At 40.7% G+C, this 27,851-nt stretch overlaps 2 protein-coding genes across 3 annotated transcripts; one reads left to right on the top strand and one right to left on the bottom strand.

Annotated features, from left to right (window-relative positions):
- Positions 1-9,233: 9,233 nt before the first annotated feature.
- LOC105029796 lies at positions 9,234-21,252 on the bottom strand. Its single transcript, XM_010903325.4, has 3 exons — positions 20,964-21,252; positions 12,023-12,337; positions 9,234-10,783 (listed from the first exon to the last, which is right to left on the bottom strand). Exons 1-3 carry the CDS (start codon positions 21,075-21,077, stop codon positions 10,601-10,603), a joined length of 612 nt encoding a protein of 203 aa, XP_010901627.1. The 5' UTR covers positions 21,078-21,252; the 3' UTR covers positions 9,234-10,600.
- Positions 21,253-21,387: 135 nt separating this feature from the next.
- Positions 21,388-24,016, top strand: si:ch211-113e8.11. Of its 2 annotated transcripts, XM_020043977.3 has the most exons (3): positions 21,388-21,416; positions 21,984-22,008; positions 22,629-24,016. In XM_020043977.3, exons 1-3 carry the CDS (start codon positions 21,398-21,400, stop codon positions 23,332-23,334), a joined length of 750 nt encoding a protein of 249 aa, XP_019899536.1. In that variant the 5' UTR covers positions 21,388-21,397; the 3' UTR covers positions 23,335-24,016. The 2 variants fall into 2 exon arrangements, with proteins under 2 accessions (XP_019899536.1, XP_010901628.1); XM_010903326.5 differs by lacking the exons at positions 21,388-21,416; positions 21,984-22,008 and adding an exon at positions 22,040-22,384.
- Positions 24,017-27,851: the final 3,835 nt, after the last annotated feature.

Genomic DNA, 27,851 nt, shown 5'->3' on the forward strand with positions numbered 1-27,851 from the left:
AAAAACACGAATGCAGATAATCGTGCTCATTAGCGCCACCTAACGTAACACCCTTTGATTTCACTTTTACAGTACTGTTATTTACTAGCACACCCCTTATCTACCCATCTATCTATGTTAGGAGTTATCCTGGTAACTTACCACTGAAGATGGACATAGGATCACATGACTTACTGGGTAAATTCAGGTCCCTACAATGTTGAATGTCAAAGCATGTGTCCGCTTGGATGACATATATAATTGATTTGTGAGCAGTGGTTTGTGCAGCTTTGCTGTAGAATGAGATACATACATCCTTGTCAATGTGCACATTCATGCAAACATATTCACACATAAAAACCTTCCTAATAGTAAAGCACCCAAACATAATGTCCTTAGAAACAGCACTAACACATGTTGTTGTGCCTTCAACACACATACACACATACATATATACACACACACACATGCTGGAACACACCCACACAGTAACAATTTTTCCTTGACATACAGTACAGACATACAGTATATTGTTGCACAGAAACACACACTGATACACACATACCATTTGCAGAGCTTGCTTCTCTCTCACACACACACCCCTCCCCCTCTATCTCTGTCAGACATACACACACTCACAAACACACACACACACACACACACACACATTCTCCCTCCTACGCAAGCATGCACACACACACAAACACACACACATTCCCCTCTCTCGTCTTTCACACACACAGCTCTCTCATACACCCATCCCCCTCTCTCTCACACACACACACACACACGTCCTCACACACACACACAAGCACACATGCATTCGCACACACGCACACACACTCCCTCTCCTGCCTGTGCTCTTTCCCTCTCTCTAACTCACACAAACACACACAGACACATACACACACACAAACACACACAAAGGCGCACATAGACAAGGCACACACACGCACACACACAAACACAAAGGCACACAGACACACACACACACGTACACACATTCTCTCTCCTACTTGGTCTCCCTCCATCCCTCCCTCCTCCCACCCACCCTCCCTACCTCACTTTGTCCCCCCCATTCTCTCTCCTTCACACACACACACACACACAGACACACAGACACAAACACACATTCTCTTCTGCTCTCTCTCTCTCTGTCTGTTTCTCACTCACACACACAATTTTCTCTCTTGCTCGTATGCACTCTCTCTCTCCTCCTCTCTCTTTCCCTCTGCCTCTCACACACACAAACACACACACACACCCTCCCCCTCTTCCACAGGCATCCTGGCTGCCACTCCTTCTCTAACAACCACACACACACACACACACACACACATTCTCCCTACTGTCTGCGCACACACACACACACAAACACATTCTCTTCACTGTCTGTGCACACAAACATTCACACACACATACACACCCCTAAAACACACACCCCACCTATTTTACCCAAACACACATCCTGTCTTTCCTTTACAGTTAAACATCAACAAACATGCACACGCACACATACAGACACACACACACACGCACTAACCCAAATGTAACCCAGTAATTTTTCCCTCACATGGACCTCTCCTCCTGCTTGAAAATCTTTAATGCACGGACACACATGCGTGTACACACTCACACACGTACGCACACACACACGTACGCACACACAAATCTACCCCCACAAACACATGCGCAAACACACGGACACTACGTACATATACACCCAAACACTCTACTCATCACGTGCATCAAGACAATTCTAAACCCACTGAGTCCATAAGCCAAACAGATCCTAGAGACAATTCAAAATAGAACATAAATAGTTTTTTTTTTTTTTAATCCTCTGTGCATATCACGTGTATTGATAATAAATATGTCTAATAGCATCTTTTCACGCAATCCTCGAATCTCTGTGAAACACAAAACAAGAAAATCAGCAGTGTGAGTTTGTTATTATGTTATTTTATTATCCATAACAGTGTTTTACGGTTTTTCACAACTGCTAACATACGTTTCCGGAATGTGTACTATATTTTCCCAAAACTCTAAACACGATCCTCCAAACTCTCACCTTACTGACAAAACTCCAGACTTCTCACACAACAAAATATATAAATTAAACGTTGCCTTAAAAAGTTACAGAAACGCCTCAAAACAAATTGACTTCATAGAAATTGCACACTGGTGAGAGGAATTAAAAACACTATTATAAAAGTTATTAATGAATTAATAACCATAATGTGTTTAAGAATTCCCCTAGGAATGTTGCTCTTGTCATGATATTATAGACTCTTAATTATGTTTTGCACTTTTATTCACCAACACTTGAAATTTAGCCCAAAAACACAATATTGGGAAAGTAAGAGTTTTTCAACAGGTATAGAGTTATGGTCATAAATGTAAATATTTATTCTGCTTCGGTATACTGTATTTGACCTAGGCCAGAGATTTCCATTACTTCCCATTGTCTTGAAATATTCTTCTTGACTGAATTTCTCTAAATGTAGAATGTTGTTTTCGGCAACCATATTCACAATGGGTAGTTCTTGGGCCTTAGAAATCAGGTATGGTCCACTACCATCAATGGGTGTCTCACAATTCTACAAAAATGAAGAAAATTAGTATTTTATAGAATATGAATACAAGTCTCAAGTGCATAAGGTTAGCAGTAAGAAACTTATTTTAATTCATGAAAGTCCGGACAATTGACACAACCGTGAAATGGCTGTACTCTTAGCCTGGTTTCCCTTATTATCATATCATGTAAAAGAACAAATCTCAGGGATCATTATTGTTTTTCCATTTTTCTCCCATCTACCTTTTTCTAATTCCTCCTGTGTCTCTGATGTTGTCATCCATTGTTCCTAAATACAGATGAGTTTACCCGTGTCCCTTTTTATTCATGCCAACATCATTTAAACAAACAGTTCAATAAAAAATCAATGGAGCATGATGAGATATATGAGAATGATGGGCTTGCTCTGGAGCCAACGTACATTCGTAATGTAAGTTTGAAACTTTTAGAAGTTTTTTGAAGTGAGTTGCTTGTGAGCAGTGTTTGCTGATTCAACGTACAATTGCAAGGCAACCCACAGCAAATGGATTGTGAGTTGGTTCAACCATTAGCCGTGTATCTAACCCAATATACAATTTCAGTGCAATTTGAGTAGTCTGTTAGTTGAAGTAACATTTGCATATCAGTTACTTTTCGGGTCATTCTAAAGTCCCCCCAGTTTACAGAATAATGCTGATTGAGCAGTTTAAGTTGTTTTATTTTTTACAGTTTGCTTTCTTAGTTTGTACCTAGCGTTTAACAGCAGGGCTGGTGGTAGGGGCAAATAATACTTTATACGTGGTTAGGCTAAATTGGCACTGCACCAAATCATAACGCGCATGCAAGTTCACGTGAAAATAGACATCATTTGCTACAGTGTGTCTGTTAACGTAATTTAAAAAAATCATGTATTCTACCTGGCAATTACAACTATTCCAATCAAGCTTGTTCAGATAAAGAATAGAGATCACCAACACATTTATCTAAAGCCAGATCCATGGTTAGGGCAGTTCCATTTCAGCCTAACCACATATCAAGTATCATTTGACCCTAACACCAAACAAATTGCTCAACTAGCATAATTAATCATTATTGTCCCTTCAATTCTAATGGCCTGATGGGAGGCATACGCAGTGAGTGCAGAACTAGATCCATGTGCTGGAACTAGATTGTTGTAAGGAACCGTATGGTCAAAGCATGAGACCCTCAAGTCTAGAGGAGTCTCATACACTGTCATCACAAGACTGCTTAGAAAAAAAGCGCCTAAGTCAGTGTTTTTCAACCCTGCTCCTGGAGGCCCCCTGCCCTGCATGTTTTAGATCTCTCTCTGCCCTCCCATGCCTGATGTAGCTCATCAAGGAAGTGAACAAAAGCATGTCCTCAGCGAGACCTGGGACAGGATGATTCTCTCGTCTTTGTACCACGTCTCAAATGCTCAAGACCTGTGCGCACAGAGAACCCACATAGGAGGCGGCTCAGCTGATGAAATAGTCGTGATGGCATTTATGGGCAATTCCCTCGACATTAGTTTGGACCTGTCAGCAGCGAAACCCATGTTCCAACTCTCCAGCCGTGAGTGCCAAAGCTGCACTAGCGCCAGCAGTTCCTGTTCATTAGTCTTTGGCAAAACTACCGGAGCGTTCCACCTGAACCTCTTATCCACCCGGGGGCAGGTGAACCACACCTGGTTAAGGTGATCACACCAACCCACACCTGGGATCCCTGAAACTCCAACTCTGACGGACCACGTTGGCCGCAGCCTGTCAACAAAAATGGGGAAACAGAGGTGGACATGCCAACTGTGCCACATGACGAAGGTAATTAATACTGGACTCTTCGAGTTGTGGGGGGCGAGGGATGGCTACTCTGCGCTGAAGTGCTTGGCCACATCGAGACACGTGTTGCCGAGTGGAGCGTTTTCAGTGGGGAATTTGCCTAACAACTCCACGGCGGGGTTCTATGGTTTCCCTGAAGATCACCTCTCACTTAACACGCTGACAACTCCAGACCCGGTTAAGGACAAAGGCGTGATCCGTACACGGGACCTACTAGGGGACCGAGGGCCTGTCCACATCTGCTGGCTGAGAGGTTAGCTCCATGCTGTCCTACCGTGGCTCTGCGGCGTTTTATGTATTTCTTAACTCCACCTCAGCTTAAATGCAGGCCCAAATGTCGCTGTTCGCCTCTTTGCTCAATTTCTTAGCAAGTGTTTTGCATTGTTGTAGTTGCTGTATTCCTGGATTCTTTTTTTTTCCATCTTGGTCTTTCTGTCTGCCCTAGGTAACCATTACTGGTTAAGGTGATCACACCAACCCTCTCTCTCCACTTCAGCCAACAGTTCATTTGTCATAAAACGTGTCTATATGCAGGTCTATTTTACCTACAGCAGTGAACAGGAACAAGCCTTCAAAATGTTTTTCCTATAGCCTTGCAGCTTACAGTTTTGCAGGGATTCGACATGAAGAGGAATAGCAAAGATGCTTGCGTCTAACTGCACATAGGACGTAGGCATAGGTTAGACAGACAATACTCCTTTCATAAGCAAACAATTGGAGTTGTACATGCTTTTTTACTACCTGTCAAAGCGCTAGAAACATAGGTAATCAATTATGAAATGGTAGATTGGATCCTCCACGCTGTGCTCTGCACTACCTTGTCTCACACATCTCCAAGCTGACTGACTTGTCAGTATTTAGAGTTACAATAACATTGTACCAAGGCGGCAACCATGCAATGCAATTATTAATTTATACTTCATATCAAATTAGTGCAAGATTACTTTAGAGGCGTAAACTGCTATGATGTAGGCTGGTTTCAATCAACGTAAAATCATCCTGGTTTAAATGTGTCACCCCAAAATGAACTGCACGCTCTATAAACAGGGCTGCCTTAATACACGGGCTTACCGGGGCTTAAGTGCAGGGGCCTACGAAGACGAGGGACCTATCATGAGCCAATAAAAATTCACATTGTTTTGTAATTTGTCAAATTTTCTGTCTATCAATTGATATTCATGATTCTGGCTGCTGATTGATACAATTCTGACGTGACCAATGACGCTATATTACTATGCGTTAGCGTTAGGCTGTTGTCATGGTACCGTATAATGCTAGTGAGAAGTTGTGGAGAAAGGAAAAAGTTTGAGAACAGTGCTCAAAAACGAAAAATATTACGTCAAAAAGAAAACAGTGAGAAGGAATTGTTTAAGCACATTAAAAGTTAACAGGATAATTTAAACCTGCTAAAAATGAAGAGGCGACCTTGTTAACGAGCGGTGCAGCGAAAACGACGAGCAGACAGGAGGACCGCTAAAGTTACCGGGAGAAGCTGAAGAGGACGAGGACTGGATGACAGACAGGAGGCCCGTTACCTGTCTCACCAGAAGAGGACCTGGCAGCACGGGTAGATCCAACCGAAGGGGATCACAGTGGAGGAGACAAGTGGGCAGGATCAGGATTGGACGAGTCGGATGACGACCCCAAAAGCACTGACCCAAAATAATACTGACGAACAGTTGTGTCTTTACTCTGCAAAAATAGGACTGGAATTGTGCCAGAACAGAGAAGCTGACCTCTCTTCAGAACGCCAAGACAAACACCAGAGAAGATTCTTCTCAAAGACACATTCCAAGCGCAAGCTTGGTAATGGGGAGTATCTGCCCAGGGAGTGGCTATGCTGCTCATCTTCCCAAGGTAGTGTGTTTTCCTTATTATTTGTTCATAGTCAGTCTGTACTGTTGTGCTTTGTTGTTACAGAACCACATACACATGGATAGAATCCAGGTCTATGGTTTAGACTGTTTATCTCCTTTTTACCACAATTCCACCTGAAAAGAGGCATAGTGTCTGACGTCACTCATATATTCTACACTGACCTTTGTGTTTATGGTCAAGTAGGCTCAAGTGATTTGGTCATCTCATATAGGGACAAGTCACTGTTGTATCCCCCTAAAGAAACTAAAACATTTTGCGCTGTATAGACAAGCGTGGATTTTACACATTTTATTATTTTTAGTGTGAGTTGGGGGGAGCCTACAAAAACCTTTCAGTCCCGGGACCTAATGGCAGGTTAAGGGGGGCCTGTCTATAAGTAACCAAAAACTGACAGGAGGGTTTGGTAAATCGCCAATATACCATGGCTAAGAGAGGTTCTTCGGTCTGGTGCATTGCTATTTTCGACAATATGGGTCTGTTCCTGCCAGAAGAATAGCAAGCCGAGGAAACAGAGACCATGTACTGTACATAATTGTGCAAATACAACTGCAAAGCAAGATGGAGGTATAAGAGGTGCAGCCAAAGTCAAAATCCTTTGCAACCCATCATTTATTTGCAAAATATTAGCGATAATACTGCCGTAAATCATCTATAAGAAATTAATTGACATAAAGATATAAATCAGTGAAATCAACAGGTGGCCTATGTAGGCAGTGTGTGCTCCCAGGCAATCAGTCGCCGCAGGCAGGAGGTTTAAGTATCTCCCCAAAACTGATCATACCTAAGCTATAATAACAAGGAATGTGTAAAGGAATATCATTCCAAGTTTCAGAAAAATATTTTGTTAGTGTCTGAAACAGGTTCTGCACCGGATTAAATAAATCCGAAGTGTAAGAGCAGGGCTGGTGCATAAACCTCCATTCCCCGCAGCCCCAGATGTAATGATTTGTTGTGATTCGCTTAATCACCACTAGAGGGCAGGGCACAGCCTATAAAGGGCTCCTCCCACAAATATGTGGGATTTCAATCCACTTGTAACTAAATAATTATCTGAAATGAAGATTCCACTGGGTATGAATGTAGGATCCCGTTTCCCTACCCTAATCCTGAAGATAACCATTAGTGGAGAAAATGCTAAATTTGAATAGGTCTAGTCTAAATGGATAGGAAATCATTCAACAGTATGAATCATCTTTATTTGCTGGTATCTAAAATTTGCTATGTAAATGGCATGTTTTCATTTGTGATTTCATATGGTTTTGAAAAACAAGAAATAGTTATTCCTCATTGTTCTGTAATGTTTGGGTTCCATGGACTGAACATGAACAAAGGCTCCAAAACTACCCAAATAAATTACAAATTAAGATTCTAATATCGCAATGAGAATCAGTGCCTCCAAATCCGAGGCCATGGTCCTCAGTCGGAAAAGGGTGGCTTGCCCACTTCAGGTTGGTGGAGAGTTCTTGCCTCAAGTGGGGGAGTTTAAGTATCTAGGGGTCTTGTTCACGAGTGAGGGAAGGATGGAACAGGAGATTGACAGATGGATCGGTGCAGCTTCTGCAGTAATGCGGTCGATGTATCGGTCTGTCGTGGTGAAGAAAGAGCTGAGCCGCAAGGCAAAGCTCTCGATTTACCGGTCAATCTACGTTCCTACTCTCACCTATGGTCATGAGCTTTGGGTCATGACCGAACGGACAAGATCCCGGATACAGGCGGCCGAAATGAGCTTTCTCCGCAGGGTGGCTGGGCGATCCCTTAGAGATAGGGTGAGAAGCTCGGTCACCCGGGAGGAGCTTAGAGTAGAGCCGCTGCTCCTCCACATCGAGAGGGGTCAGCTGAGGTGGCTTGGGCATCTGTTTCGGATGCCTCCGGAACGCCTTCCTGAGAAGGTGTTCCGGTCCAGTCCCACCGGGAGGAGACCCCGGGGAAGACCTAGGACACGCTGGAGGGACTATGTCTCCCGGCTGGCCTGGGAACGCCTCTGTGTCCCCCCGGAAGAACTGGAGGAAGTGTCTGGGGAGAGGGAAGTCTGGGCATCCCTGCTTATAGACTGCTGCCCGCGCGACCCGGCCCCGGATAAACGGAAGATGATGGATGGATATCGCAATGCAATAGGTCTGCAGATGTTGACCACATTAAATTGTGTAATTACGAAATGTGTTATCAGCACCTTATCCAGAATATTCCCATACTTACACTTGTCCTTATAAGCAACTGGATTCGCTCATCAACAAATTCACCTGTGATTATAAACATTTCAGGATTGGTAATCTCACCTCAGGTGAAGGCAGGATGGCCACTGACAATTTTTAAATGTTACTACTGGGTGACTAACATCTGCACTCTGACCTTTTGTCTCGATGGTGCTCCAGCTGGCTTAGAATGGAGCAAGAGGATTTCCATCACTTTTCTATTGATCATGTCCCTTGTACCTCTGGAGAAATCAGGTTAGAATCATAATCCCATTATACATACCATAGCACAGTCCATATCCCAAGGAAGATCTAGACCGTAGACCAATCTCATTCCTGTTTAAAATATCTAAATAACAACTCTGCCCCTCTAGCCTTAATCATTCCTTTGGACAATGGAGACCTTTTGGAATTCATACTGTAAAGGATCAATATAAGCTTTACCTTGTTTCATTAGCTGAGAAAAACCTTTGGCCCTCTAAGAAATACTTTTTGAGATACCTACAAGAAACCTACCAGGAAACATAGTTCTTGTATATATGACATTTAAATCTGTCAATTCATCCTCAATGGATGCCTTCAAGGCAAAATGGGAGAAGGAAGTTTTCCAGAGCAGACTGGTAGAGCAGCTGGGATTAAACTCATACCAACTCACTGTTTTATGCAATTAAAAATGTACACAGACCACACAATTACCTCGTCTTCTTTTCTGTTTTGGCCTTGAATGGTAGCTCCGTTCTCTTCCATTTGCATTTTTTTATTATTTGGAGGAAAAAAGGGAAATAACATGCCAAGTATGTGTATATTTTTTAATATTCAATTTTGTTGGCCTTGAGAGACACTTTTCTGTGTACAACCTTGCATATGATTTCTTGTTCCCATTGTGGAGATACAGCAAATGAGAATGCCTGTGCTTGCTCGCTCATCGAAATGATTATCAAAATCAAGTGAAAGTGTTTAGGCAATTCTATAATATTACTTTTTTTTTTTCATCAAAAATACATATTTAGTTTCTATGAAGTTCTGACACTCCATACAATAGAATAAATACAATGAGGACTGAAATGTAATAATATTTCAGTCTCAAGGAGGAAAGCTAAAAGGAAGACCGGGCAATAACTGTGTGTGATAATCTCTTTAGAAAATAACATTATTATTATTGATGTTCTTTCTCTCACAGTCTGATTTACTGCCATGTCCTGTCCACTCTGTTCTAAGAGGTTCTGAGGTAAACAGATGTCTTATAAATAGAAATACATTTTATGGCTACTGAAGGACACAAGTGGAACCCTGGTTCTACTCTATCTACCAAGAGCAATAAAAAAAATGAACATTTCCAAATTAGGGATTCCAAATGGGGTCACAACCCCATGTTTGAGAATCGGCACTGTAAGGCAACACTATGTCACTGCCATTTTGAATGTTCTGAAAGATTGGCCCTTGGGGCCCGTAGTACATCTGGAGTAGGCCAATGGAAGTTCATGGAAGAATGCTTCAAGTCTGAAGAACAAAACTTGATACCAGGTGTAAGACATCGGAACTTGGGTCAATACCTCTTAAAATCCTGTCTTTAGAAATCCTTTTGTCCTTAATTTGCTTTTTGCATCATCAAAACCATATTGAATTGCAAAGCCTTTTCTTTCTCGTGAATAGAAACTTCTCTTCAAAGAGTTTCTGGAATCGATATTTTGAATTAATCTCCTGAATTGACTCATCCATGGGCAAAAGTGTTGAACAGTATATCTCATTATGAATCTGAAGTACATTATTTCCATTCTCTATGTTAGCAGCAAGTGGGACTACAGCAGAGAAAATGTATGTTAGAAAAATTATGTCTTGAATGACCACATTCTTTTAAAAACCAACACTGTTATAGTCACACATCCCCGTGAATGTATACTGTACGTTCTCATTCTTTCTTTCTCTTGCGTTGAGGTCACCACATTAAAGTACATATTTCTTTACCTCGGTTATCCTTCCTCATAGTTCAACTTTCTTTGTCTTTTCCTCTTCTGTTCATCCCTCCCTGACTTCCTTCTCCCACGTCCTCTCAATCTTATTCCATCACTATCTCTAAATCCCTCCATCCCTCCTTTTCCCAGCATATCCTGCTTCCCACATCCTTCCTCACTCAGACACTAATTCTCCCTATCTCCACCATCTCATCTCCGGGCTCTCTTCCCTCGGTTTCTCGCCCGCTTCCCTCGCTCTTTGGGGGCGGCCGCGCCAGGGTCAAGGGCCCGCAAGCTTTTGGAGGCGGCCAGGGCCCAGTGCTCCAGCTCGCTGTAGACGCGGTAGATCCCGCGCTTCAGGACAAACAGGCCGCCATTCTTCGGATCGCTTAACTGCTCACGGCACGGGGGAACAGAATGTGTGAGAAGAAAAAAGAAGGGATGAGAGAGGGTGAGAAACAGAGAGAGAGAGAGAGAGGGTGAGAAACAGAGAGAGAGAGATGTTAGGAGACTATTTCCCAGTCCTTTTCCAGAGATCCCCAGGGCTGTATATTTTTGCTCTAGCACTGATTCAACTGATCAAGCCCCCGGTTCAAACAGATGTGCCCCAGAAATAGATCGGTAAATACTACGCTGGGACGTTCATTTACAGTACATAAACAATTGACTACCTAATTGCATAAAAAGACCATGCATGCATTCAATCTAATTGTTTCCTACAGCAGTTTGTTTAACCTTAAAACGATAGCCTTTGCATAAACATAATAAGCAGACTCTTCCCCCTCCTTGAAGTCATCACTGATCTGACATTAGGGATAGATTGAAGCAAAACATTTCAATAAGTCAATAGGCGGGTCTTATTTACAGAAAAGGAATGCTGCTACCTTGATCTCCAACCAAGATGCTTGAATTGAGCAGAAAACAGACATAAGAAGAAATTCAGAAACTTTGAAGACAGTTGATAAAATGCTTTTTTACTGTGGAAGCCAACCAGATTTGGCTCCCGGGTGGCACAGTGTTCTAAGGCACACCTTTGTACTGCCAAGCTGTCCACCACATTCCCTCAGTCGGGTCCTAACACAAGTTAATCTGACGGACTTCCTGTTTGAACACGCAGTTTAGGAAATTAGTCGAATGGCGTGGGTGCTTAGAAGGAATACATTCCATAATCTTCAACTTTCACAAGCTTGTTGGGAGTTGAGAGTTTGGAGGTACTGCGGCCAGGGAAAGGTAGTAGGTACAATCGGATGTAAGGACACTGGGGTGGGGAGTCAAACATTTTATTGAAAAAAAAGTAATTCCTTTAGATTTACACAACATTTTGTTCAGTAATCCAGCCATGTTAGACTAGGGAAACTTCCAAATATTACGGGGAAAACATTTGGTTTCGGAACATATTCAGTCATTGAAATGAGAAAATTCTATGTACTCAGAGAAAGAAATACAAAGAAGCAATCTATTTTATTTCATACTTGGATACCCATTAGCTCCTGCCAAACCAGCAGCTACTCATTCTGGGATCCAAAGAAAACAACACACTGAATCAACCATTTTAGCGCTTTCCCTTTGGTAGAGATCTAGGATCTGCTTCAACATATCAACATAGTCATACACACACCAGTAACTCCGTACCTCAGGATTCTCTGGACCAGGAGTTAAGGCTGCATTCCCATCTCCGTCCACCAGGAGGCGGCGTGTGATCTCTAGCAGGTAACCCAGCCGGTCCGTCACAGTTTTCTTTTGACCCTCATACTGTGCCTCCACCTCGCCGTCTCCTAACACCTCTTCCCGGCGGACGACGCCCTCCAGTAGGGTCCTACACTGTAGCAGGGCAGAGTAGAGGCGCCACACCCTGTCGTAAACCGAGAGCTGGGAGGAGGAAGGAGGCACGGTCACCAAGCGCTCCTCACTGAAGGCCAGGTCCTCGGGGAACTCCTCCTTTTTCCTCTGAAGCGGGATGCGAGTCGGGAGGTTGGGGGGGGGGGGGTTTAGAAAGAGAAAGAAGAGGACAATGTGAAAGAGAAAATTTGATAACCCTTTGTTGCAATACCACCACAAATGCGATGATTCACTTCTTCAGAAACAGGCCCAGACCCAGGACAGTCATAGGCTGAAATTCCAGCCATTTGTATAAAACAGCACAAAACAGGCAATGACATACATTACTTACATCATGTAAAAAAAACTTAACAAAACAGGGAATTCACATTTTTATTGGACTGGGCATTAAAAACTGCATGTAAATCACAAAATAGCCAAACTAAAACACTGAAGAAATGTCCTGATAATATCCCTTGCAGTTTGCCCTGATAAGCGAAAATTGCAAAATTGGTTTCAACTCTATTTCAGTTGGGGCAACATCCGCCCTGACTCGACAGTTACAGAGAGGTTAGTGTGCGGGTTTGGTTGCTGGCTCAACTTCCAGAACCAGTCCAAGGAAGTGAATCGTCCGGACGTGTGACATCACAAGTGCGTGTTGTGTCTGTCTGCTTGCGAGAGAGTGAGAGATCAAGGAAGTTATTCAGTACTGTCTTGCATAAAATCCACCAGTTAACAAACTGTAAGTTCATAGGGTAACCATCCCCCCAGTCACGACATCACGCCAAGGTGCTAACATTCTGACCACAGTGCAAATTATTCTGTGTGGTCAGATTATTGCGGAACATCAATCAGCCCTAATTATACCAGAGCAATTGTCAAGGACAGTTGTACATCCAGTGCCCTCCATAAATATTGGGCTCTTCAATTTCAACTCAAACAATTAATATGGTCTCAGTATACACTGATGAGCCAAAATATTATGACCACCTGCCTAATATGCTGTTGGTCCTCCATGTGCACTCGAAACAGTACCAACCCACCAAGGCATGGACCCCCACAAGACCCCTGGGGGTGTGCTGTGGTATCTGGCACCAAGACGTTAGCACCAGTCCTGTAAGTTGCGAGGTGGGGCATCCATGGATCTGACTGGTTTGTCCAGCACATCCCACAGATGCTCAATCGGATTGAGATCTGGGGAATTTGGAGGCCAGGTCAACACCTTGAACTCTTCATCCCATTCCTCAAACCATTACTGAACAATGTGTGTAGTGTGGCAGGGCGCATTATCCTGCTATAAGAGGCCACTGCTATCAGGGAATTACACTGCCATGAAGGCTTGTACCTGGTCTGCAACGATGTTTAGGTAGGTGGCACGTGTCAAATTGACATCCACATGAATGCCTGGACCCACAGACGTGATGTAATAGAAAACGGGACTCATTGGACCAAGCAACCTTCTTCCACTGCTCCAAGGTCCAGTTCTGACTCTCGCGTGCCCATTGTAAGCGTCCAGCTTTTATTTAAGTGTATTTGTGTACACTTTGTTTCACCATTCACTTTTTCGTATATAGCCGATATTTCATTTTGACAGGTGTTATTGTTTTGTTGTTTTCTGTCACATAATTTGTGCAGGCATAAGAGAGCTGTCAATTTTTGTTTGCCTTTGAAGTCGGATATTGGTGTCTGTCATCATGAGAACTAAAAAGACGTAAAAAGAAGTCAAGGAAGCCCATTTGGAAAAATCCAGACATCTAAAACAGACCTGCCTAAAACAATGTTTGGAACATAATTAAAAGGAATCTCCTGGTTAGCACAGCAAATGGCTGACAAATGCTCACCACACTGAAGAAGATTGTGTATTCAACAGATGGGGAACACTCCATGAGGTACTGTAGGCGTGTGTGTTACCCACTACAAACATGTAAAGGATACGTGACCAAAAACTAAACATAAGGGCTTTATATTATTATGGCTCAAGATTTTTGGTGTATAGTAATTATTAGATTTCAAATCTCATAGTCTAGTGTACAGAGAAAGATAAAACACTTTACTGTCCCAATAATTATTAAGGGCATTGCATTTCTTTTGTGCATGCCTCCTCCCCCACTGTGAGTGGAAGCTTGTTGTATGCAACAAGGAGCGGGAATTTACTGAAACATTCACCAGATAATGTTATTCTTAAAAAATTCCCAGGTAATATAGTTGACTTGTTAAGCTCCACCCTCTTAGTTGTCGTCTGAGTTTCATTAAAAAGGAAATAAACAGAAGTAAGGTTTTAAAATATTAAAAGTAAGAGTTTGGTTCACGTGACAGGATTCAGCTTAAAATGAGGCACAGACAAAAGATGAGGCACAGACAGAAGAACAACAAAACTCCAGAAAGGACATTTTTCTAAGCAACAAAATCACTAGATCATTACGTCGATGGTCAAACCTGGTGATATTTCTGAATAAGTGGGTTGAAATAATCCTACAGATTATATAGTATTGACCGAGGGTATATGCAAATGTCCTGAAATCACAACGTGGGCTCTATTATAGGTCACTCCGGTTAAAATAAAGAAATTGCTTCAAAATGAAATATTGGTGCAAATTTAACATGAAAGGGACTCAGATGGCACTCTTTACTGTGGAATGAATCATAGGGACATCTCCTGGGAGAGTCAACGGAAAGGCCAACCAGAGACCACAAATGCTGTCATGGTCTGTTCCAAGCCATCATTATGAGTAATGACTATGTGAAAGAAAAGTTGCTCATTGATAGAAAAGGATTTGAAAAATGATTGGAAAATCCTGAGTCATTTACACAATCGACAAGTAACATATAAACCATGTGTCAGCAGAAACCTTACGTTATAACTTTTACATTGGGTTGGAGATTAAAAAGCATTGAGGTGAAGAAATGAGGTCGGCCAGGTTTGAGCCAGACTATGGCCTGTAACATGACTTCATGAAGATGGTGAGGGAGGTACGCTCTGCTTAAATCAAAAGTAATCCACTCTCGAAAAGTTTTGTCCATAAAATGATTATAATTTTTTTAACTTAAAAAAGTTGATTTCAATAGCCAGGTTTTCAATGCCACAGTTTTATTTGATTGTTACAAAAACACAAAATGAAAATGGCATCTACAGGAGAATGTTCTACAACATTTGTATCTGTTTCACCAGGGTGGACTTTTCCTTTTGTTAAACTGTGTTGCAACCAATTACAATTGAGAAGTATTTTTCAATAAATCACAACACTGATCTATGATCAAATGCTCTGATGTCTTTCCATGTATATTAGAGTATTCCTTTGTATGTTATATTCATAGGCATATTACACTCATATTGTACATACAATATTCAATACTTCTAGCCATAGTGTTCATATAGTGTTCTCCATCCCAGTCTTTCTAAAATTGCTGCTAGTTTACATTATGTATATTATTGCTATACTTGCTATATCTTTAATATTCAATACTTCTACTCATATTGTTAATATTCCCCATCCTACTCTTTAAAATTGCTGCAAGTTTACATTGTTATGTATGCGTATATTATAGCTATATTTTTTCCCACTTCACATATCTCTTAATTCTTACTACATAGACGTCGGGTGCCATGTCACAATTTTATTGTGCAGGATGACGCTGTGTTCTTTGGTGCATTTGAAAAATAAACTACTTCAAGTTGAACTGCAAAGACATCTTGACGGCTACTGGGAGTTACAGAGAGAGCAATGTCATCAATAGAATATTAAGTTCCATTATAACCACATAAAAAAACTGTTTCTTTGTAAGTTGAAGATATTCAAAATGGCTTTGTCTTGCTTTTCTTTATGTCTGGATGCAGATTTCACCATCCAAGGTGCCGTCTCATTCAAGTAACCATGACAACGGAAGCAGCAACAGGGTCAAAGTGAAGGTTTTTCATTTCTCTGTAGCCGCAGTCAGCAGACATTTCACTGGAATATAAATGAAATGTTGTTCAACCAGTGACAGGTGAAGTATAAACCAGCTTTGTAAACCAGCCTTAAGTCAACACGTTTTGAGAAATACTCTAATTAAAGGGCAATTTAGAAAATGGGTCTGTGTCTAAACCTCTATAATCTTTCTATAGTCATGGCCAAAAATATTAGAACCCTTCACCGTTATTTAAATAATGCACTTTTCTTATAGAAAACTGTTTAAATCAGCAACAAAAATTGGTATCCAGATATGCATTTCTTTGAAATGCAGTTAAACAACGCAGAGCCCACTGCCAGAAAGCTGGGTCTCCATCAAAGGTCATGATTTTTCCACCAGGACAATGACCCTAGACACACTTAATGGCTAAGCACAAAATCCTAGACTGTTCTGAACTAGCCAAAAATAGGTCCAGAAATAAAATCCCAGTGTAAGCCTGAAATTAAAAAGATTTCAGACAAACTCTTAAAATCTCCTGTCTACCACTGGAGCAATTTCCACAATACGAATGGGCCAACTTCCAATTCCCTTCCAAGCTCTTGACTGCATTTATTAAGGACAAAGGCAGTCCTACTAACTTCTTTCGGAGAAAATGTGAGTTATTTGAAGAACACTTCTGGATACTGTACATCACGCAGTTATACCCCACTGAAGAAAAAAAAAATCCCTGAACCGAGCAACGTCTAGTATATCAAAAGGATATACATGTCTCCTCACTGCAGTGTTACATACAATTCTGTTGTAGGTGTCGTAAATGGGAATTACTTTGGTTTAGGCTACAGAGAAATACATTAAAAGAGATAAATGGCTCTGACAAAATGCCTTGTAAAAGGTGTTGTTTTGGCTGATATTTCTGGTGCGGTTTGAAAGCTTATTTTGTGTTTATGTGAGCAGTTTCATCAATATTGTGTTTTTGCAAACAAGTTGGTAGCACACGAGATGGTATTATAGTGCAGGCCAGTCTACATGTAAGCCCTATTTCCTGGCAGAGCTCCCGGTAAAGATCAAGTTGTGGCCAGTCGATTCAAACGTGTATTGCATTAAATGCAAATGACATCTCCCAATAGATTATATTGTGCCGCATGTCCACAGTAACAAAATGTGTATTTGCTAACATAAAGTTCCTGCAAAGTCATATGTGATGTGGCAGTAAGTCAGGGTTTCTGATTTTTCAGAGGTGCAAACGCTGTCAGACAGTCTAAAGTCAGGGAATTTTTACCTTCAATTTTATCCAGTAAGTATGACTAAGAAAACATCTGTGTTTTCAGCAAAGACTTGGGGTCAATTGGAGTCAACTGTCCTGCTCAGGAACAGAAAGACAGACTATTTTTTTGTCGGTTCAGAGATATGATCTAGCAACATTTTGGTCACTGGTCAGATGTTTTAGCCACTAGGCTTCCCTGACACATTTAATAGTTGATCAGCTCACATCTGAGGGGCAGCTAAGTTCCACAACTAATAGTATAACTGTTCACCAAGTGCAACCTTCTCCCACTGAGGCCCCTGGGCCAGATCATTGGAATCCTCCCACGGTCTTATTGTTGCAAAATAGATATAGGATGAATTCCTAACCACTCCCTTCCTCCTAACAAACTGACTAAAGTCTTTGAAGGTGGATGTGTAACTGAGTAGGAGCTGGGTCTAACTAGCTATGTGACAGGATGCCAAGACATAAAATATTCTTCACGAACCTATCATTTACATTAAGTAATTTATGGTGTAAAAGAGTGATTCACATTAGAATGATTTAGCATGTCCTAACATGGACCACGGCGCCGGACAAACACTCAGCCATCTTTTTACATTCCACATGAGGTTGAATTGCCCCTCTGGCATTTTTGTAAATTTTTCTCCATTTTTTTCTTCTGTGTTGCAGCTAGGGGAATGATTTTTTTGGCAGAACTCTTCTTTTTTGTTAAATGTTTGAAATCCAATGTCTTTAACTCTTATGTTTTTCATACTCTGTTTATGAATTTTGCACCCTCTTGACACCTTTGTGGACAAAAATGTCCCATTGTGTGTGCGCGTGTGTGTGTGTTTACAGTAAAAAATTTCTAATATCACTACTTTTCTTCATGAAATGCTTACATTAAAGAATGCATGGTTTTAAACTCAAATGGCAGAGAGTAAAAAAATAAGTCAATGGGACATTTTTGTCCACGAAGGTGTCCAGAGGGAGTATCTGGCACTACATAAAATATACTAATGCAATCAAATAATTGTTGTTGCTAATCTTTGACATATCCAAGACTCTAATCACCACCAAAGCCCCATGCCCCTACTATTTATTATATAGAAAATATTAATTTCTTAATGATTTTTTCTAATAAATGAGGTAATTCAAACAATCAAACTGGCATTTAAAGGGTTAAAATCCTGAGAATTATTGAATGTTTGATTGTTTTGAGCAGGTTTCAAGTTGTTTAAGACATTTATGGGGGGAAAAAGCTGAAATATTTTATATCAGTTTATTGTAGGTGTAAATTTTTGTTCACGAAGGTGTCCAGAGGCTAGTAAATGTGTGACTAAATTTGACTAATTGTAATTTTTGAGACTCAAAACATAAGTTAATATAGTAACACTTGACATCAAGGAATTATGCATTTTTATCAACATTCGGATTATTAAATTAGCAACATGTTGTGACATTGTATAAAAATGCTTTATAATTGCAGAAATTAATGGTTGCCATTCATTTTGTGTACAATAGTTACACAAATTCTCAGCGCATTCTCAGCAAATTTGTCTTTGCACAAAAGACTTACATTTTGAATATAACTAGTGAAGTCATGCTTTGACCAACTTAGAAACATTGCCAAAATAAGATTGGTTTTATCTTTTGAGGACACTGAGAAAATGATACACGCTTTAACTGGACATCATCTAGACTACTGGAGTGATTTGTTCACATGCCTCAACAATAAGTCACTAGGTAAACTCCAAGTTGTACAGAATTAAATTGCCAGACTTCTTAAAATGACTGAATCAAGGTCTGATATAACCCCAGCTCTACATTGGTTACCGGTACATTTCAGAGTAGATTTTAAAATTATATTTATCACTTTTAAGGCACAACATGGTCTGGCACCTGATTACATTAGTGACATGCTCAACCCATACTGCACTGTTAGTCCTCTCAGATCAGCTGATACAGGACTTCTGGCTGTCCCAGAGTCTAGACTGAAAACTAAAGGGAAGCGGGCCTTTGCTGTACGAGCCCCTAGACTCTGGAACAGCTTACCATAGGATGTCTGAGACGCTACGTCAGTGCAATCTTTTAAATCTTAAATTAAAACAAATTTTTATAAGATTGCTTTCATTAATATTTTTTTTATTTATATATTATATTATTATTATTATGTTAATGTATTTCTATTTTTAATTGTGTGTAAAGCACTGTGTAATTTTACACTACACAAAGAGTTATTATTATTATGTCTTATAAATGTAATTACAGAAGTATGATTTTATAACATATTTATACAATCCAGGCCTAAGATACTCAGAAACCTAACTGTAAGAAAAGGTGTGTATTTTGTTTTAAAATAGGATGAAAATATCTGCCATCATGACTAGAGCCATTAGCCAGTATTTGGTTGGTTTGTATTCTGTGTAATCAACGAAGGATAAACCATCATTGAGTACTTTCTCTGAGGATGAATGGATAAATAAGTTCTTCTGGTTTGACTTTCTGTATGCTATACTTAAAAAAATGTTTTTAATGTATCTGACGTATTTACAGGTAACTAGATAACTTACAGTAACATTGCATATTTGTATGAACATATTTGTATGAATTATAATTGGTTGAAAATGTACAGAATGTTCAGGGTTGTATAGATCAATTAGAAATGTCAGATTTAGAGTGTAGGAGATTGCATCATAAAATGCAGTTCCACATAAAGTTTCATCACATCATTGGTGCGGGCCGGGGAACTTTCAATGTCTAATCTTGATTCTATGCTTGGCATTTGCCTTTGGAGTCTGATATTTGTGTCCATAAAAATGTCAAGGAAGCTTTATAAGGCTGAAATATCAGAAAGAAATGAATGCAAAACATGGCCAAAATCCAAGACTTAGCAAAAACAGCTTGGAACATTAAAACCACTACTGGGCTCAGCAATCACAAGGTGAAAACCACAAGTTTGCCTCCAAAACAGTATGGACAGGATACAATAAGCTACCCAAAAGTGCCTGCAGAGTTCTGGAAAAACGTATTGTTGACTAACGAGCCAAGGAATAGCATGGATATGGACCAGAGTGACGGCGAGAGAAACGTGTGGAAAAAGAATGGTTCTCAGTATACCAGCTCACATGTGAAATAAGGTGGCAGGGTGTTCTAGCTTATGCATGTATGGCTGTAACAGGAACTGAAATAGGAAAACTTCGGAGTATTGTCATATCTACATTGTGAACAAAATATGTATACAAATACAGCTGGTGTAATGAATATTTAAACTTCATTCAAGTGTTTGAAATAAAAATGTGTGTAGTGTATTGCCGAAAGAATAAATAAATATTACCAATTATGGAAACCGGTGTAGGTATGTGTATCTGTGCATGCGTATAGAACTGGAGAAATACCCAGTAAACCGCCCCCAACCCCGCCCCCCACATGCACACCAATCCAATGATACATTGCCATTATCCGAATCAATTTCCTCATAAACAGAAAATGTGCACAGGTAGCCTGCAGACAAATAACATGTTTTGTCAATTCACCGCAGTCGTGTAATAGGCCTAGTCAGCCCAGCAGAATGCCTATCCAAATATTACCCACTTCAGAAGTAGGCTAGGAAGTACTTACATAAAGTTCTAATAAAACGCTGCATTCATGGTGCAATTCCTCAGCAATAGCAGCTGCCCTCGCGTATCGGGACAGTTCCGAACCAATCCGCGTTCTTGTCCTTGTCCCTGCCATAGCGCTATTTGTTAGAGAAGCAACAGTAGGTATGCGATAGCAATAAAACGTGTTTTTAGCTTTCCTTATCTCTTGTGGTTTTCCTGTTTCATATTCCCGTCGCCATTCCGTACAGTGTAACCAAGCCTGTTAATTCATTATCACTTTGTAAACTAATTCCAAGTTCCCCGTCCTTACTTCCACAACTTCACCCCCATGAGTTAAGTTACAGTAAGCTATTAAATGTCCTTCTGTAATGCCACTCCTCTCCTTCTCCCGGGGGGATTAGCATCCAGGCAAGGCATGTGGAATTTAACGGGAGAAACTCCGCGGAGGCGTGAATGGGAGGAGTCGCACCGGGTAATATTGATTCATGATGAGGGTTTTAAATGAATTTGCCTGACGTGACAAATCTATTAACCAGGAATATGTTATGGTCTATCATGAGAAAGAACAGCAAAGCATGCTATTACTATACAATGAATAACGTATCAGCTGTTTAATAGTATTTTATCATATCTTCATAACGTTTTTGTGAATACATGGAAAATCCCGACTTACACCAAAGGCCCGCAAATGGTTCACGGTGTTTATCATAGGTCTAGAAAGGACTTTTAAACCGCTGAGTGCGACTTTTTCTAGTTCATTTCCCGGAATGTTCTATGCGTGTTCCCCGGGACGGGGATTAGTTACATTGTTGTATGGCGGGCTAGAGGAAGCCTCTTATCAGTAGGCTATTAGAGAAATAACGAGGGCTCAATGTACAATTGGGTAGAGTGTGGCTTGTCTCAAAACATCGAAAATAGCAACGGCATGCCCCCAAAAACGAATTATTATTTTAAATGGGCGAAATACATTTTTTGAATGAATTAACGATTGGTTATGTAATTTAGTAGTTACATCTTTTTTTTTCCTTCACATTTTTAGATTTGACCATTCTTGTATCGCTCAGGTATGTATGTTCCAAATTGCAATACTACTCCGAAACTCGCCGTGGTGCACTAGTGTCCAAAATACTGGTCTGCCATTTTGACTAATACGTACTATTCCTTACTAGCGTTAGCAAGTACCATCATAACAAATGTATACTGACATTTGGAGTATCTCGAAGATGCATTGCTAAACATTTTCGTGCGTACTACTACCTCAATCAAACATAAACAGCATAGCACACGGACAGGATTAAACCGAAAGAAAAACAAAAATAGAAAAAGATAGCTGGCTAGCTACTTAGGACTAAAACAAGCTGACATGAATTCCCTTGTCGGCTACGGAGTGTCATCAGATTCTGATAGTGAAGAAGATGGAGATGAAGGAAACAACAATAAGTAAATAACAACTCAGTAAAACAATTTTGCAACCTTTGTCTGTGGAAAATGTATTGACGGGATACTAGCATGTGTTCGACTGGGATACGTTTTAAGTTCTGGCTACCGAAACCAGGTAGCTAGTATTTTAGCTGCCTGTCAGAAGATTCAGATTGCAATGTAAAATATGTTATTTTGGGGGGTAAAACAGTACTACAATTCCAGCCACTAACTTCAATCTAATACATTTTTCTTCCATTTTAAGGCCTGGGAATGAGGTGGGTGGAGATGCAGAGACCAAAAAGGGCTGCAATTTCCTGCTAGAATCCGGGTCCCATTCCAGTGAGTCGGACTGTGGTTCAAGCCCAGAGGAAGAGGGGGACTCCATGACTCAGTTACAATCTAAGGTCCCTCCGCCTGCCCGTGTGGCCTCCCCATCTAAGTCCCTGACCCCTCTCCTCTCTGCATCACCCAGCTCCTTTTCCCACAAACTCCCCCCTCCCCCCCTCGGGGCTTCGTCCAAGAGCGGTGTGTTCACCAATCCCTTCAAAGCTCAAGCCGAGCTGAAGCTCAATGTCTTGCAGAAGCACGTTCCTCTCACTCTGCAGGCCCGGCCCTCTCAAATAGGGGGCAGGAGGATGTGTGTGGCGTACAGGAAGGACGGGCGTTGCAGGTTTGGGATCAAATGCAAATTTGCCCATGACAGTGACCTCCAGAGCTCAATTATTCCCAGTGACTATGACCCACCCACGGGGGAGTCTCCCGGAACAGACCAAGCTGACCCCAACGCAGGGGGTTCTTCATACCCCTGCCGCCCGAACTTTCTCCACAACCAAGGAGGAGAACCTGAGGAGGAGGGTCAGCAGTCTAAGAAGAGGAGAATAGGGCTGAGTAACACACTTGTGCCTCCTAAAAGGGCGATGAAGAACTTTGCTATGCAAAGGAAACGAGAACAGGTCAATTTGAACTGAAGTTCTTACACAGGGATTCTCTCAATAGCAATACACAGAGAGAGAGAGAGAGAGTGTTTGTGTGTATGTATGTGGGAAAGAATTAGCCTCAATCTACTCAAAAGTTTTAGTGTGTGTCTGGTTCATTCACATACCCTGATTCCAAAGTGTGCACTCATTGTCCCCCCCCCCCCCCCCCCTGATGGATTTCAGTGGTTGTATAAACCATGGTTGTTTATATCAATTTAATGAAGTGAGACAGCGCAAACTACAGATGGTAATATTATTTCCCTATAGCCAGTGCATATTCTATTTACATCTTGTTAGTATGCAAAGTACAAGATAGAGGAACTATTGCACACTATTAAACGAATGAATGCTCAAAGTGGTTGCTTGATAATTGTCTGGGATCACGTATAAGGATGAAACTGAATAGGAACTGGAGATACAAATAAAGTTATGTATTGGGTTTTGGGAAAATATGTGAGTTATTGTTCTGAGCAGATTCCAACGTGTTTGCTTGATAGAGGAAAGGAGCAGCAGCAAGAGCATCTGCACTTTAGTTTAAAGATCTAAAACCGGCAACTATTCGACTAGCTTGTTTACTGGTGAAGAGGTGTTACTGGATGAGCAAATGCTTTACGCATTACATTGTCTTTTGTGTTGAAATCTGTTCTTTTTATTAAAACAACATTTTATTTGACGTCGGAGCTGCAGTTCACACCCACATGAATTTCCACTCAACAAGTGAAGTTGAGTGTGCTCAGCCAGGTTGACTCTTCAACCTAGCACTCTGTACTGAACATTGCTCTTAAAAACAGCGATCTGGTGAAGTTATAAAGATACTAAAATGTACAACCCAGTTGCCCAAAAAGTTGGGACACTGTGTAAAATGTAAATAAAAACAGATTGCAATGATGTGAAAATCATTTAAGCCCTATATTCAATAGAAAAAAGTACAAAGACAACATATCAAATATTTGAAACTGAGACATGTTATTGATTCTTGAATAAAAATAGGCCCACTTTGAATTTGATGCCCGTAACATGATTAAAAACAGTTGGGAAAGAGGCAATGTAATGCTAAAAAACTAAACATGGTGGAAAATCACAGAACTAATTAGGTCAATCGGCAACAGGTCAGTAACATGATTGGGTATTAAAAGATCATTCCAGAGAGGATGAGTCTGTCAGAAGTGGGGATGGGGAGGGGTTCACCACTCTGAAAGACAGGGCGGCCAAATAGTAAAATTTTTGAATAATATTTCTCAATGTAAAATTGCGAAGAGTTTGGGGATCTCATTATCTACAGTACATAATATTAAATGATTCAGAAAATCTGGAGAAATCTCTGTATGCAAGGGACAAGGCTGAAAGCCCCTCAGGGACCATCTGGCTTCTTATCAGTGCTCAGTTCAAAAGTCAGCATCTGTGAATGTTTGGGGGTTCATTAGTGCACATGGCATGAGTGACGTGCACATCTGTGAAGGCACCATTAATGCTGAACAATATATTCAGGTTTTGGAGCAACATATGCAGAACACCAGACACTGTTTTTTTCAGGGAAGGCCTTGCAACAGGACAATGCCAAACCACATTCTGTGAACATATTACAACAGCATGGCTCCGTAGTAAAAGAGTCAGAGTGCTAAACTGGCCTGCCTGCAGTCCAGACCTGTCCCCTATTGAAACAATTTGGTGGATTATCGAACTAAAAATGCGACAAAGGAAACCCCGAACTGTTGAGCCGCTGAAATCCCATATCAAGCAATTTGTCTCCTCAGTTCTCAAATGCTTACAGAGTATTGTTAAAAGAAGAGGCGACAGAACAGAGGGGAAACATGCTCCTGTCCCAGCATTTTTAAATGTGTTGCTGGCATCAAATTATATATACAATTATTATATAGGGATAAATGATCAAATATAGGGACTATTTTTCAATTTGCATTTTACGCAATGTCCCAACTTTTTGGGAAACAGGGTCGTAATTGTACTAGCATTGTGTAGAGAGTGTGAAGTTATCCTGGGTGTCTTACTTATGTGCCATGTCTGCCTGGCATGACAGTTACAAAAAGAGAGAACGTAAACCGCCTGGCAGTCATGCTTCACTGCTTTCAAGTGCTAATAGGCCAGGTTTTCTGGCTCATCCTCAACTTCTGTTGAGCTCTACTGATTTGCGTTCAAAACAACACTGAACTGTACAGGCTGAATGGTCACAGCCTGTCTCAGAGACCATGTAAATCAGAGACTCTCCCATTCGTATGTCTTCTGCTAAAACTGGCCGCTAGGGGCTGTGGTGAGCGCATTTGGCTTTAATGCCACTGGTTCCGCTAATGTAAAACAGAACCAGGTCAAATGCTAACCTCAGTGACCAGGCCTTAATGTCATGAAGTCAGAATGCATTTTATTCATTTGAGTCAGTGCCGCTCAGGTCCCGGTACATCCGAACAAAACACAGAGAAAGTCCTGATTCTATAACTCTGTCACTCACATCTCTATCAACAGGGGGCTTATGGCTGTCAGTTGTTACAGACTATAGATTATAGACTGGTAGAACGGTGTGCCCAAATGTACATTTATGATTTCCATGCATACTAATCTTTCAATCGAGGTCTAGTTGTGGCCGCAACCAGTTAACATTGCAAACTGATTTTGCTTGTCTGCTACTGTACGAGCGTGGTGAGCACATTGTTTCTGAATTGCATGAGTCGCTAAGTTAATTCGTTATTGAGTTTGTTAAATAGAGAATGTGTACTGTATGTTTTATTTTTAAGAAGCAGTTTCTACGATGAAATCAAATTATCAATTAAATGCATTCATTATTTACACCATGTGTCTATTCTAATCAGTTTGAAACCGTTTATTCTATAAAACTACACTTATACTGAATCAAACTAGTTCGCAGTTGGTCAAAAACATGTCAATGTTTTTGTTTATAATGTTGTTTTAAACTAGATACTGTGTGAAATGACAGTAATGGTAATAATTGCACAGTGCAACTCCATATTCAGATTAATTATATATGTATTATGAGAGGATCCTGACTCAGTGAAAAACAAATCATAAGTGTTTTATTTTCTAAGCTCAGGTACTGAGGCAGGTTGAGAGAAGCTTGATGAGTCCAAATCTGGGATTCAGAGGTTTCAGCACTTTCTTCCAAAGCCCTGAATATTTCACCCCAAAACCATAATTCATTTTTTTATGGAAATGCAAACAATAAAATATGTTGTACTTGAGTCCCTCACATGTAGAACTGTCACTATTACAAAGGTGATACATTATGCTGCACTGGGAACACATTTCATGAGTACATCACCAAACGGCAGAGAACCCACATCAAATGGGATGAATTCCATGTTTCAAAGGGGCTATCCATCATTGCTGCAAATGCAATACAAGCTAGCTAGCCATCAGTGTACTTGAACGTATCCCCTATATTGGAATTAAAAAGTTAAATCAAACTGTATCACATGCTACAAATGACGTACACTTGCATTGAGATTCTTATTTAGTGGCCAAGGGTGGGCCGGCAGTGTGGGACGTGGGTTCAAATCCATCCCCTGATCTTTCAGCCAAAAACTCTTTCAAAAGAAATGCATGAAAATAAGCATTCCTTACAGAAACAAAATGCCTATTCACAGGTGTAAACACAAAAATGCTACATTTAAAGGGCAGCATGGGGTTGCTACATTCATTCTTTGACCTGTATTTTTAACAATTGATTCTTGAAGAATTACAGCTTATACAGCTCCGGAAAAAATTGAGACCACTGCACCTGTTATTTCCTTCCCAAAAAAGTTGAAAAGGAAAGTTGAGTGAGGGACAGAAGCATTCAATTTGCAGTGGTCTCTTAATTTTAACCCTTCTGCTCCTCACTCAAAACCTTCCTTTTCAACTTTTGGAGTAGTAGTGATGGCCAAATGAGGCTTCATTAGCGTAAATTATGCTGGCAGCACTCATTTTCTTCATCACAATAAAAGCCATCATTGAAATTTATAAGGCAATATAGTTAATCTAGTAAAAAAAAGAACAGACAAGAACAATATTGGAACAAACATTAAACAAAATGTATAGACTAGAATGTTAACTATATTGCCTGATATACAGTGGGGAGAACAAGTATTTGTTACACTGCCGATTTTGCAGGTTTACCCACTTACAAAGCATGTAGAAGTCTGTAATTTTTATCATAGGTACTCTTCAACTGTGAGTGACAGAATCTAAAACAAAAATCCAAAGAAAAATCACATTTTGTGATTTAAGTAACTAATTTGCATTTTATTGTATGACACAAGCATTTGATAAATATTTGAACTTAATATTTGGTACAGAAATCTTTGTTTGCAATTACAGAGATCATACGTTTCCTGTAGTTCTTGACCACGTTTACACACATTGCAGCAGGGATTTCGGCCCACTCCTCCATACAGACCTTCTCCAGATCCTTCAGGTTTCGGGGCTGTCGCTGGACAATACGGACTTTCAGCTCCCTCCAAAGACTTTCTATTGGGTTCAGGTCTGGAGACTGGCTAGGCCAC

This window comes from Esox lucius, chromosome 25, assembly GCF_011004845.1.
Source record: "Esox lucius isolate fEsoLuc1 chromosome 25, fEsoLuc1.pri, whole genome shotgun sequence".
Taxonomy (NCBI): domain Eukaryota; kingdom Metazoa; phylum Chordata; class Actinopteri; order Esociformes; family Esocidae; genus Esox; species Esox lucius.

Coding starts and splice junctions, on each gene's coding strand:
- LOC105029796 (XM_010903325.4), bottom strand. CDS start 21,077: ATGGCAGGGACAAGGACAAGAACGCGGATTGGTTCGGAACTGTCCCGA. Junction 12,338..20,963: donor GCGTTTTATTAGAACTTTAT/GTAAGTACTTCC, acceptor ATCCCGCTTCAG/AGGAAAAAGGAGGAGTTCCC. Junction 10,784..12,022: donor CTGGTCCAGAGAATCCTGAG/GTACGGAGTTAC, acceptor TGCCGTGAGCAG/TTAAGCGATCCGAAGAATGG.
- si:ch211-113e8.11 (XM_010903326.5), top strand. CDS start 22,308: ATGAATTCCCTTGTCGGCTACGGAGTGTCATCAGATTCTGATAGTGAA. Junction 22,385..22,628: donor GATGAAGGAAACAACAATAA/GTAAATAACAAC, acceptor TTCCATTTTAAG/GCCTGGGAATGAGGTGGGTG.